This window comes from Peromyscus eremicus, chromosome 14 (assembly GCF_949786415.1).
Source record: "Peromyscus eremicus chromosome 14, PerEre_H2_v1, whole genome shotgun sequence".
NCBI classification, from domain to species: Eukaryota; Metazoa; Chordata; class Mammalia; order Rodentia; family Cricetidae; genus Peromyscus; species Peromyscus eremicus.
The window spans coordinates 75,355,649-75,370,251 of record NC_081430.1 but is presented as its reverse complement, the minus strand read 5'-3'; the positions used below and the strand labels follow the sequence as shown (position 1 = coordinate 75,370,251).

General features: G+C 36.3%; 1 protein-coding gene across 2 annotated transcripts in view; it reads right to left on the bottom strand.

Moving 5' to 3' along the window:
* Positions 1 to 14,603, bottom strand: part of Fut8 (fucosyltransferase 8) — a 215,861-nt gene that overhangs the window by 116,822 nt on the left and 84,436 nt on the right. For both annotated transcript variants that reach the window (XM_059279485.1, XM_059279484.1), the window contains exon 3: positions 69 to 500. In XM_059279485.1, coding sequence (XP_059135468.1) covers positions 69 to 271 — 203 coding nt within the window. In that variant the 5' untranslated portion in view covers positions 272 to 500. The remainder of the gene's footprint in view (positions 1 to 68; positions 501 to 14,603) is intronic.

The window sequence follows — 14,603 nt, the reverse complement described above, 5'->3', positions numbered from 1 at the left end:
AGAATGAGGCCCCATACCTAAAAGCCAAGCACAATATTTCATCAAATCCTTCAGTATTTCAAACCTACCGGAGAGACTCGGCCATCCTCCTCAAGTCTTCATTTTGTTGTTTTAAGCGTTCCAGCTTTGCAAGAATCTTGGAGAGTTCTCTGCTAGAGTGATCAGGGTGGTCATTATCTCGAACCAAATGACCACCTATATAAAACAACAAGGTCCCCCAGGCAAAAAGAATGAGCATAATCCAACGCCAGGAACCAGTCCATGGCCGCATTTTCAGAGTTTCAACTCCGTTCTGTCTTCCTGGAGCTCAAAGAATTGGAAACATTGTACTCTGGTCCTAGTTAGCCACACAGGAACATAGGTTTCTGTTGTTTCAACACATGATGCTTTAGACAAATTAGTCTCTCTGGTATCCTGTGGTGCGGTGGCCTCTTACAAAAGGATCTTCCTGGTGATGCAAGTAGGAAGCTTCCCTGTCTTGTGCTTCGTGGCTCTACATGCTGTGGAAAGAGTAAGAAATGCACTAAGTTGTTTAAGATACAGAAAACAACATAAATTGACATTTATGGAGTCCCAGAAAACCCCATGGTATTATTTGGCCAGGAGGCTGAAAGACAGTTTAGCTACTCAGTACCAGGTAAAAAGTGAACGCTTTAATGTGTACATTAAGTCAACCACACACATTAGGGTTCTACCTAATGGCAAATAGCTCACTCCAAGCCTGGAAGTCTAATTCCATCACAACTATTCTTTCTTGAATTGTTGTATTATAACTCTTATACAGGGATTCAAAGATTATATCTTTGAATAATTAACCAAAACCAATTCAGCTATGTATTTCAGGTTAATGTGTTCATTATCTAAAACAAAAGCAAGTTCTCAGTACGAGTGAATTCATTTCTACAACTTCTCATCGCTTCATCTTACCACTGTGCTGTCACTTCACTATTTAACTTGCAAACTGTCATTTTTAGGATATATTCTCAATTTGACTTGAACCTTAGAGAAGCAAAGGTTATCATAACCATCAACCAATTGGCAACCGCACCGAACATCAAAAGGTACAAATGGATCAGGCCAGGCCATTATTTTTTTCAAATATATTTAAAAACACTAATAACCACAGGGCTAGCTATGATGTAAGTATATTATATACATGTATTAAATGTCACGATGAAGTCCATTTTTCTATATGAACTAATAAAAGTTCCAAAATTCCAAAAGAAGGCTAACACCAGTTAGACCCTTGGGGTGACTGTGCATGTTAAACTCTAAATGTTCATTCTTTAATCAGCTTTAATTATGTGTTTTGTCATTTCTCAATCAGTATGCTTAGAATTCTCTTAGAAATTAAATTATCTTCTCCCCCAAAGAACATATATGAAAAGTGTAACTTAAAGTGACTGGGCAAATCTAAAGCTATGGAAGAAAAGTCACATATCAAAGAACAAAATTATAGTTTCTATAAAGGGGGGGTTGGTTAAAACATTTACATATATAAGACTACATACATGGAGCACATGACCACAAATTAAATTACCATTAAGGGATTAAATAGAAAAGCTGAAGAAAAAGGATTCCAAAAATCAAAGTATAGGACTACTATTTATTTTTCTACTTCTGAATCTTAATTTTTTTATTGACTTTAAATGAACAAAACTCAAAGAGAAGAAATTCTCTCCAAAAGAATGTCCTAGAAACACCATTTATTCTGGTTTCTGCTAAAACACAGAATGGGAGGAGAGGGCATATATTCACTGACTATTGTTTGAAAGCAAAATTCAAAAAGCACTAATCCCAAGGACTATTTAATGTCTTGTCTACCACCTTAATAAACAGTTTAAATCTACCAAAGGATACTTTGTGTTGTTGAACTCTACTGTTTATCTTCTCCCTTTCTCAAAACCCTGTGCCTCTAAATCTCAGATATCCCCATCTATCATTCAAAGACAAAAGTCTGTTTAATAGTTCAGGTTGCTTACCACTCCATAGGTGGTGTGACCTGGGAGAACAGAGCAGATAATTGAGGTGGACTAAAGTCTTATTTATTTATCTGAACTTTATTCAGGGCATCAATTTATACTTTAAGAAGAGTCACACAAGTGTAAAATCACTGCATGTGGCAAAAACTATGTTTTTCCATAGAGGCATATAAACAAATAACAATAGCCACTTGTGATGAATAACCTGAAGTAAACTCATTCCTATCCACTACACCTGGGAAGGACATGAAAACACATTCCAAGAATTTTGTGTTTTTAAAGAAACTGTGGTCACAAGATTTGCCTTGTTTTCTTGGCATTTTCTCCTAAACACTCAGAACTCCCCTTGCACAACTCCATTCTTGGACCATTTTCTAACACAGGTGAAGAATCAATTAGTGAGGTTGACTTTTCCACATATATAGAAACAATGCAGAGATTCAAGGCTTCCTGATTAAAATAAAATTCTAGTCTGGCAGCTTAAGCAATGGATTCAATTTAATAATTCATCAAAAATTGAAGTATGTACATGTGAGTTAATAATACTTTGCTATAACAACTTATATAGCACTGAAAATTTCCATCATACCACATACTGAAGCTATTATATACCCTAGCTATTTCCAAGATATTAGGAGATTAGATAGGCAGATGTGCAAATACATAAACAAAAAAATTACAACTTTATTTTTCCCTAGACTATAATAGACAACAAAACTTTCAAAAAAGAATAACAAAATAATAACAAAATAGGAATAAGGAATAACAAGGAATAACAAAATAGGCTGAAACATTTTACTTTCAATTATAATGTAAAATATCACAATATTCAAAGATAAGATTTTAACAAAGTTTACAGAAACATATACTTTGTTATAGAAATAACATTGGAATTTGATAAACCAGTATTCAAAATATCCAAGGTATTAAATTACTATACTTGCAGCAAGACTGAGAATATATAAACTATAAAACATTAAATTATTATAGCAGTAAAACATGATCATGTTCTTAATTATTAATATTACCTTAACTGTTTTTTGAGAGACTGTTTCTCAGAATTCTATAGAGTTCTTAACAAATATATTCTAAGTGAAAGTTGAAAAATGAGTATTTTCTATGTGGTTTTCCTTATCATGATTTAAAAGAGTATGTATTGAACTGTTCTCCCATCTGCTAACCACAGCCAAAGCCTACTTGTTTTCTTGTCATGCTTGAACCATGACTGTCAAAATATGAACGCCATCATTTTGGTCATTTAGTTCGCTGCTGTCTCCCAAGCACTTAAGAGCAGTATCTGCCATTTAGTAATCACTAATGAAAACTTGTGACCAAGTAAATGCATGAAGGACTGTGTCACACATGACGTACAAAGACACTGAGCATATCAGCTATATGACATCTATGTCAAACTTGAGACAGCAAATCTGAAATCGGAGAGCACTATTATAAGCAAAGTGGATTAAAAATAAAATCATTTGTAAACTTTAGGATTTACTGTTGTCAATGCATTATCTTACAATATCCCGAATTTCCTCAAAGTGGGTTGTTTTCTTTTCAAATGTTTATGATCTTACTCCTATTTAGAATCTCATGATACTCTTCTTCTGCAGAATATTAAATAGATCAAAATATGGCGGGCTTCTTCCTGCCAATGTTTTTGGTTTTTTCAATACTGACTTTTAAAAGGATAGAGGTATTTAAATGATTTATTTCTTCTGCTACCTAAAAAACCAGAATATTTTTACTTTTGTTTCTTGAACAACAAAAATACCACAAGCAATTTTTTACTAAAGTCTTTTCCTAAATCTGAGAGCTAGAGTACAGTATTAATGAGACCAGAAGTTTGAGCAGAACTGTTACAAGGTCTAAATAAGGTTAATGATATGTAAAGCATTATCTGTACTGCTTGGCAAAGAACAGGTACTCGAGAAAACGTAATCTTATCTTAATGTTGACAAGGGATAGAGATTAAAATTATATGTGCTATAAAACAGAGTTAAGATCAGCTGAATCTGTATTACACTATATTATGAATAGGTAACTTCACTAGGTGCCAATTTCTTTACCTGTAAAATGGGAACAACAGTTGTCTTTTCTAGAGAATATTGAGGAAGATGGCTATGTTTTGTTGGATTATCCTGTTCTGTGTTGCTGTTTAGTAAAGGTCTCTTAAGCAGAAGGTTGACATCATTAGAAGACTTATTTATCCTTTTTCTTTTCTTTCTCTCCAGCATTGCAATCTTACCTAACTTTTGCTTTATATTTAAAAACAGTTTTTCTAAAATATTTTTATAAGTCCATATCTATCTTTAAGTTGTATTCTCAGACCTCTTTAAAACAAGCAGAATGAAATCTATATGCATTTCTCTAGTGTTGGTACACTCCCGAAAAGGAAATTTTCAAGGAAAAATAGACAACAAATATTAAAAGTGCACATTTAAGTAAGATCTCACCTCATAGTTTAGGCATAAACATAGTTTGACTCTCCAATGTATTGGAGGATGGGGGAGGTGTCTTAGTCACTGTTCTATTGCCGTGAAGAGGCACCATGACAAAGGCAACTCTTATGAAAGAAAGCATTTAACTGGGGACTTGCTTACAGTTTCAGAGGCTTAGTCCATTATCACCATCGCAGGGAATATGGCTACACTCATGGCATTGGAGCAATAGCGGAGAGCTATATCCTGGTCTGTAGGCCAAAAGAGAGAAGGAAAGACACTTGGCGCCTGGTGTGGGTTTTTGAAACCTCAAAGCCCACTCCTAGTGACACACTCCTCCAAAAAGGCCACGGTTCCTAATCCTTTACAAATAGTGCCACTCCCTGATGACTAACAATCAAATATATTAACTTTTGGGGGCATTCTTATTCAGACCACCACAGCAGGTATGCACATCCATGCATGTGTGGAGGCCAGAGGTCAACATCTGGTATTGTCCTCAACTGGCGTTTATAACCACTCAAAGAAATATCTTGGTTTTTACATGGATGCTAGGATCTGAACTCAGGTCCTAATGCTTACACAGCAAGCACCTGACCCAGTCAGCCATCTCTTCAACCCACCACTTTAAACTGCCGAAGGTACAGATGACCAGTCCAGACTTCTAACTTATTTGAAAATTATAAGTTAATTACATCAGAAAACACAACCTGTAATATTATTGCACATAACTATTAAAGTAAGTAAGATACTCCTTGTAGAAATCTCATTAATGTGATGAGTTTGTAACTCATAACTAGGCCAACTAATTTCTACGATACTAGCAATTTTGATGAATTAAGAGAATATTCTGTATTTGTATATCGAAGATAACAAATATTTTAAATTCATATGTGTGTATATTGTTACCCCATCAAGAAGAAATGTGATTACTATGTGTTTTAGTTAGGGTTTTTACTGCTGTGAAGAAACACCATGACCACAGCAACTCTTGGAGAACATTTAACTAGGGCTGGCTTACAGTTCAGAGGTTCAGTCCACTATCAACATGGTAGACACGGCAGCATGCAGGCAGACATGGTGCTGAAGAAGGAGCTGAGAGTCCTACATCTCTGATCCACAGGCAACAGGAAGTGAACTAACCTAGGCATAGCTTGAGCAGACCTCAAAGTCCATCCCCACAATGACACACTTCCTCCAACAAGGTCATACCTATTCCAACAAAGCCACACCTCCTAATAGTGACACTCCCTGTGAGCTTATGGGGCCAGTTACATTCCAACTACCACACTATGTAAGTGAAAACTGAACTTCATAGACATCACTCTTTTCTTCTGTCCCTCCTTCCTTCCACATTTTAATTCAGTTGGTTTCACCATGGTGCTTTTACAGAAAATGACATGAGGGTTCAGCTAGAATTAAAGGATTTTAATTTTAATTCATTACTGTTTTTGCTTGCTTCGTTCTGTTTTTCTTATAACACACACACACACACACACACACACACACACACACACACACACACACTCTCACATACACATATGTTAACTACCCCTTTCACTTAGGGCAGTCAATTAGAAAGAAATATTTTAATCAATTTTTTAGTACTACTTAATTTTAAAGAGAGTTGAGAACAACAGAGAATGTGCTTTTTAAAAGATACAGATTTGAGGGTATGTTAATCTAGAATTGAACTGACTTAATTCGTATAGGGTTCTTAAATTAATAGTACTTTGTAACTCATGACTAGCTTTTCTCTAACATTTTGTTTATAATTTCTTTTTCCAAACTTATGCTTCCTAGTGTTTCTTAACCAAGAAAGCACATCATTAAAATATAACAGTCAAACTAAACATCTGTTAACCTTGCAAACTTAACCTTCATTAAAATGTAACAAATGATTTTTTTTCACCTAAAAATTTAAGTCCATCTCATCACATAGAATTAACTAGGGAAGCATTCTGAAGTAATGACTATCTAGTTTGTTTTAATTCAAAGAATTATGAAGTGAATGTTTACAATCATTCCATCTGTTCTGAAAAAGGTTAGGAAAGATGGGCATAGTTCTGTCATTTGCTAATTAAAGCACTAGTTACTTGAGTTGATTCTATTGTCTCTGAAATATGTGAAAAATAGAATTTTACATTAGTGATTGAATTTAAATTGATTGAAAAATAATTACTGTTAAAGTTCTTTTCATTAAAAGAACGATAGGCATGGCACATGCTTGCAATTCCAACATTAGGGAGGCTGGAGCGATGGGGGGGGGGGGGGTCACAAACCCCAGGCAACCCTGTGTTACACGGTCAGATCCTGTCTTCCTGTAGTCCCAGCATGGGGAAATGAAGCCAAGAAAGAACTACAGCTAAAAAAGCTCATGCTCAACTACAGCGTGAACAAAAAAGCCAGCCAGTGACACAAGGCGATCTCAAAACAAATAACCAATGCAGCGGGGGAAGAATGGAGAAAGGGAGGGAAAGAGGGAAGGAGGAATCTGAGATCATTTAGTGGGAAAAAAAATTGTCATTTGAACATAAAATGCAATTGAGAAACAACAAAAATAAATTTTGTTTGAAAAACACAATAATGAAATCTAATTCTCTATAAGTTAGTAAAAATATAATATCACATAATTCAGTCATTTAATAAACTTGTCAATTTTCATTAATGACATTTTCAATTATATTCACAAAGTGGAAGCAGTTTAAACTTTCTTTTAAATTGTTTTCAACTTTAAGTATAATTTACTGCTATAAAAGGTCCTTATAAAAGTACTCAGTTAAATGATTTTTTTCCTCATCTGTATCTTTGTATAACTATTATTTTCTCTTTTCAGTCCATTTTCTCTTACTGACAAACACTAATTTGACTTATTTACACACACACACACACACACCCCTTGCCAGGACTGAGAGCCATTCTGCTCAGCTGAGCCCAAACACATCTCCTTTTACCTAATTTCATACTTAGTGATACATTCTCAATTATTTCACTTCAATTTATGCTGCCAGTGCTTTATGACTAATGGAGGAAGAAGATAAGGAAATAATGAGTAATAATAAATGTATACAATTTCACAGCATATCAAGCGATAGAATAAAATATTTGTGCAGCATGGTCCCACAATTATATCTAATCTGATTATGAGACATTTAAAATTATTTCAAATACACAGTTAAAATAATAATTTTATGATAAAAGAAATTCAGCCATTTTCATAAGAAGTCCCATACTAAGTAAGAGTTATGTTTTTTGTCATGTTAAACTCAAGAAAGGTAAGAGAGAGAAAGGGAAGAAAGGAAGACTTGAACCAAACCAATTCACAGGCAGTGATCTTCAGTGAGGCACAGAGAAACCAAAACAAGATCAGCCACTGTAAATCATTAGAGTTACACCAACCTTAATTTACTGCATCAGTTGACTGATAATTAGTATTAGATCAAAAGCAGCTAAAACAATCTTTATTTACAGCTACATGTAGAATAGCAGAAATACTACTAAACTAAATTTAATTTAGGCAACATTTTAAAATTAGTATTTTTCACATGGTTGTACTCAATTTGTAATAGGCCACATCTGTTGTTTTCTAAGAATATCATTCTCCCTTTTAAAAAATGTTATAAGACCTTCGCTTTTACCCATAAGGAAATAAGAAGGGTCAAGAATTACTTTCCAGCCAGGGATAGTGGCACACACAGTTAATTCCAGCACTCAAGAGGCAGAAGCCAGTGGATTTTTGTGAGTTTGAAACCAGTCTGGTGCTGTGGGATGGTCTGTATGTCAAGTGTGTTGCTTATTGGTCAATAAATAAATCACTGATTGGCCATTGGCTAGGCAGGAAGTATAGGCGGGACAAGGAGGAGAATAAAGCTGGGAAGTGGAAGGCTGAGAGAGAGACACTGCCAGCCGCCACGATGACAAACAGCATGTGAAGATGCCGGTAAGCCACGAGCCATGTGGCAAGGTATAGATTAATGGAAATGGATTAATTTAAGCTGTAAGAACAGTTAGCAAGAAGCCTGCCACTGCCATACAGTTTGTAACCAATATAAGTCTCTGTGTTTACTTGGTTGGGTCTGAGGGGCTGTGGGACTGGCAGGTGACAGAGATTTGTCCTGACTGTGGGCCAGGCAGGAAAACTTTAGCTACAGTCTGGTCTACATAGTTCCTGGCCAGATAGGACTACATAGTGAAACCATATCTCAAAAGCAACAAACAGACAAAAGAAAGACCTTCCAAATGTAAACAATTAGAAAACGGGACAAATTATGCATCTGACATCAGAGAGCTGGAAACTGATCTCTAAACAAGGAAGACAAAACAAGTGAGCCCCCCCAAACAGCCTGGGGTTGCTTCAGTGTCTGCAGCACTGAAATATGTAGAAGGGGAAGCCCCAACAGGAGCCAGTAGTACAACTGAGTTGGAAAGACAGATTAGAATTCAGGAAAATCTAGGCAACAAGAAATGTTGGAAAATGTCTCACTCTAGAGGGAGAGCTACATCAAGACCTGTGTTTTCAAAGAAGCTCTTTAAATTACCCGAAACCAAAAATTAAAGACCCTTAAAATAAAACCTAGAAGAATAATTTATGGAGAAAAAGTACTCTGGTACTAATGGTTAATAATTCCTATGTTCACAAAGGGCCAGGAATCCTTTAAGTTCTCACAGTAAGAATCCCATCCATGAATCCTTTCAAACATTCAGTAAAGACACATCTTACCAATGAACTAATAATGGACAAGAGTAGACCTCTCTAACAAATCTTGAAAACACTACAAACAAAAAGAGCTTAAGGATGGAGGGGAGGAGGAGAGTAGACTTGCTGTCACTGCATGACCCTAAAGAGAACAATTGCAAAACTCCCTACATGGCCAAACAATCCTCAAAAGGCTACATCTTGACACATAAACCTCAGAGTAACACCCTCTGAAGATGGTGATACCTAGGAGAACAGGATGTTGCAGGGCTGCCATCACTACCATGCCTAAGAATAAAGGTAGAAGAGGTTTTGTTGTTGTTTTAATGGTAGTGGTAATAATAAGAACACATGGATGGACCAATGAGGCAGCTAGGGAGAGAGGGGGAGAGAGAGGGAGAGGGAGGATATGAATGAATGAGAATGAGATGAACAAGATAATGGTCAGGGCTGACACATCGACAATCTTCAGCACTTAAGAGCTGAGGCAGAAAGATGGAAAGTTATCAAGGCCAAGGCCAGCTGGGGCTATATAGTGAAACTCGGTCTTGTTCTTGAAAGAAGTTGGCACTCCATACAGGACTTGTGGTCTTCCCTGAAACACACTTGCCTAACTGTTTGATGGCTTTGTCCTTCATCAAATTCAAGCCACCACTCAATTACCATTTCCTCAATGAAACTTTCCTTTGCTCTTCTATGTTAAAGCAGTGTGCTTCCCCCTCCAACACTGCAATACCTTTCCTGGTGTGCCTGCTTTTCTCTAGAACGCTTATCACCATCTGACATACTAAATATCTGTCTACACAACAGAATATAAACTTCATCGGATAAATAATTTCTCTTTGTTTACTAATTATTATTCAGTCTAGAATACAACCACCACCTAATAATCTTGAATAATAACAAATAAATGGGTACAAAAGAGAAATTTTCTTTTAAAATAATGTCTGCCATGCTTTTATCTGTATGCATGTCTTCATGTAGCAACTAATTTTAAATATCTATTACAAATGCTGTCATTCATAATTATGGTATTCATTTGGGTATTTTATTTCATTTTTTAGTATTTTCTTCTTACAAAATATTTTAAACACATGAAGAATTTTAAAATAATGGTACTGCGAGATAATTCATTTTAAAAGAGAATTAACATCTAACAAAATTATTTATTCTCCATTATAGAAATAATCTCATTCTTAAAATTGATGACCAAAGTTACTATATCACCTAGGTTTAAAATTCCCATATTCAGTGAAATACATGATGGTGGTGGTGATGTAAGTAAAAAAGAAAGATCTAGAGCCACCCTCCAACGTTTGCAGTCCATTGTCCTTGCTTAAAATACTCACAATGTTTGAGGTTTTATGAAATTACGGTATTTATTGATAAGTATTGGATCCCCCGTTACTGGATCTCCTCTGCCGATGCAATAAACCAATCAAGCCAAATTATTAAGTCCAGGTTTAATGGATAGAGCAAAGCAACGCCCAGGTGACTCTCAGGAAGGCAGGAGGGAGAGCACATGGCAGGTCTGGTGACCAGATTGACCCTTGGTGCGCTTTCTGAGGGCGGGGTCTAGAGAGGGCAGCTCCGGGGGAGATCCTTAACACTTATCACTAAATAGCTAGACTTTTTAAAAATAAGAATGAGAAAGAGGAAGATCTCAAATTTGCATATCAGAATTCAAAGAGCTATATGGTCTAAAAAAAAAAAACTTGTTTTCGGGGGAAAATAAAACTTCTATTTTTATTTAAGCAATATTCGTTATTTTAAAATAATACTTTAAAAAGCAAACAGTTCTGGAGAGTTTAGAGAAGAAAGGAGATGAGCAAAAGCAGAAATGAGAGAATGGGAGGCTGATAAAAGTTTATAAAGATCAGAGAAGAAAACATGCCAAGAAGTTGTATGAGCTCCAGTCTTCAGGGCCAAGGGTCTCAGACTCCAGGCTGAGAGCTACAAACTGGCCTCTGCCAAGCTACAAGGGTCCCAACACCAAGTCAACAAAGGGACTGAGTACTAAGTAGGGCTAAGCATTAATAACCTAGGAACATAACACTAGAAAGACCCACTTGCTGCTGCTTCTGCCTGTCTCCTGTCAGGGCTCTCTGCTGCCAAACACTGGAGGATTAAGAGCAGCTGCTGCTTCTAGAGACCAGTCTTTAAAGAGTCTCTTTGCCTACCCACAATTCCTATTCAGGTAAAGCAAAGAAAGCCTCACCCAGCTGACCAGAGGCATAGCTACACAGCCAAGATGACCTGGGACTCTCCATACTCCAGCCTCAGCCTCTAACCAGCTAGAATTACAGAATGCTATCTCCATGCTCCACTTCTTACAATGTTCTTAATCTCTATTTCTCTTTAATCTCGTTTCTCTACTGTTCTTTTTAAGATTGTCCATCTTTCTCCTAAGCATTATGCACCTGTTCTTATATGTTTATTTTTCCCATTGCAGCCCTTAGCATATTAATCATAGTTGTTTTAAATTCACAGTTTGGTTCTCATATCCCTGCCGTGTGCTTCTGATGCTTATTCTTTCTTTATTAAACTGTGGATAGAGGAGAGGGACATACATTTTAGCATCTTGTAATTTCTAACCAAAGTGCTTCAGGGTAAAATGGGTAGAAGAAACGGTAATGAAGAGGCCTTTAGTACCTTGCCAAGGTGTGGAAGGAGGGACCAGATCCTATGATCAGGCTTCAGCCTCCTCTTGACATGTGCCAACAATGAACTCCACTGGTGCCCCTCAACTTCCCTCCACCTCCTCAGGTAAACAGTGGCTGGAAGAGAACTTGAGAACACCCCTTCCCCCAAGGTCAAGAAGGTTCCAGTAAAAGACTTTTTTGCTTGATGACAGACCTTGTTAAGAAAAGTTCTCCAGGATATTATGAAAACAATTAGTTTTCTCCTCTCCAGCTATAAGAATCGGTATTTTTTTTTCTTCCATGCTGATATTCACTGTAAAGAGCTGGAGGAAAAGGCCCAGAAGTATGAGGCTGGGGGGAGGGGGGGTTCCCCTCTGAAGGTTTTACCTCTCTGGCTTGTCCACACCAGCCTTTCAGTAATTCTTATAATTTAGTTTTGTTGCACTGGTTCTGGCTCCTGTTTCTCTAACTTAAAATAATTGTTTATTTTTAAATGTTTGCAGCTTTTTACTCCTTTTCCTTTTTTGGGGGGTGGGGGTTTGGGACAAACTGTTGAGTTTGTTGCTCTTATTAGTAAGGAATATAGCTAATTTTTTTGCCAGTTCACATGGGAGAAAACGGCTTATTATTTTTTATATTACTGGCTTAAATTTTATTTGAATTTTAATCTACTTAACAAAAAAGCATATTGGTTAACATATTGGTGAACACAGTGCCTAACTCAAAATTTGAAAAAATACTGTAAAATAAGCTTCCAGTCTTAGCAAGAATGCCAGAAAGACTAGCCCCAAGTGCACATATCAACAGTTAGCTCATTTTGGTTTTTATGATGTCACTCTATTTCTACATCCATAATGCATTATGTATAACAAATATATCTGAACTCATCACACATTAGCAAATAATAAAGCATTTTAAAATTAAGAATTATGGTGACAACTTAAAGAATCATTAACCCTTTAAATTCAGCCAGCAGATTACACAATTAGACAAATCAGTTTTCCTAAGAAGATGCTGAGAAATTTGAATAAGATCGGTGAGAAAATATTTGGAGATAGTCACAAAAGGGATGGGTAAAAGTAGCAAAAATAAACCATATGAATCATCTAGATTAAAATCCACCAAAAAAATGGATCAAATGAGAATAGTAATGGATTCATGCAAATGACAGAATACCTTTGTAAAACACAAAACATATTTTCAAGGTCCTGTATTCCCCAAAGGCCAAACAAAGTCAGTATCTAATAACACTGAGACAAAGTACTTCCAGTAGATTCTAACTAAATAACACAAAACACATTCAATGTCCACTTACGTAAGATAAAGAAATAAAGCAGAAGAAGACAAAGTGAACTACCACTTATGTCTTACTGATTATATGCACAAAACTAAGCCATTTAGGTGACAGTGGCGAGGTAAGGGACAGACAGCCCAGCAAAGAGAACACAGAACAGTCCCTGATCCAAAAAGTATTCAAGAAGTTTCTGTATCTTCTATCCAGCTAAAATAACATAACTCAGTAGACTCCCCTGAGTAACGGTGGGGACCCCCATCAACAAATAATAGTGTTTTCTGGGCGAGGGAAATTTATCTAAAAAGAACAGAGTTTCTGACTTAAAATGAAGAAGATTATGAAGTTACAAAGTTACTTCAATATCAACTGAAAACAGCACTTACTTTCCTTCCCCTAGAATGTAAGACATTGAAGAAAACCACAAGGTATTTCAGAGACAGGTGTTATTGCTTGAATCTGGGTCTCTAAAATTATTGTCTGTTCAAATGAGATAAAAAAAGAAATACTAATTATCTAGAAACACACTTTTTGCTGTTAACAGGAAGCATATCTCACAGTCAACGGAAGAATTTATCTCGAAGTATGAGGTGTAAAGGACAACTTCTTTGAAAGCAAAATCTACAGAAATAGTTCAAAATACTTATACAATTCCTGATCACTAAGTGTTAATTTTAAGAAATCAAATCATTACAGTTTTCCCCCTCCAGTAATTTTTTTTTTCCTGAAAGGGGTATGGAGGTTTGGCAAAGGCAGAGGCCGCAGTTTAGAGGTGGGAGGAGCACCATGGAGTTTCAAGGACAAAGCATCCTGCACTACAGGGTGTATTTACAGCTCTTCATCTAGAATTCAACTAATATCGAACTGCAGCAATCAGCCAAGCTAAGCCAATTAAAATAACAGTAATTTGACAGATTATCTTCTATAAATATTCAAATATGGATGTTTGTGTGAACATAAGGGTCTCCACATGTCAATCAAAATGTTTTGTTTAGGATCCTAAAATTGAGTTCACTTTTTTACCCTTCTGTGGAAATCCCCTTGAATCCTTAACTCCCTGTGTTAACTCTCACCTCAATTAGAAAAATTCTCTTTCCACAGCCTGAATTAAAACTTTAAAGATAATACACACACACACACACACACACACACACACACACACACACACACACACACCCCAATAGCCCAAAGGAAAATATCCTGACCCCTTGAAAATCTAGGTTCATAAAGGCACAAGGAAAGCTGTAGGAGGAGCATAAGAGTCTCGAAGGCCAGCAATGAAATAACAGAGGAACATTTCATTCAGGTCATTAGTCCGATATACTTTGTTAACAAAAGATTCTAATAAACAATCAAGAACTTCATGAATTTGGATTTTATTCAATTTTGTGTGAATGTGAGTGAGTGTGTGTGTGTGTGTGTGTGTGTGATGTAGTCTCTCACTGAACCTAGCTAGGCTGACAGACCCATAAGCTCCAGAGATTCTCTTGTCTCCACATCCCCAGCACTAAGCAAACAATTTATCAACTGAGCCATCTCCCTAGAGTTCTC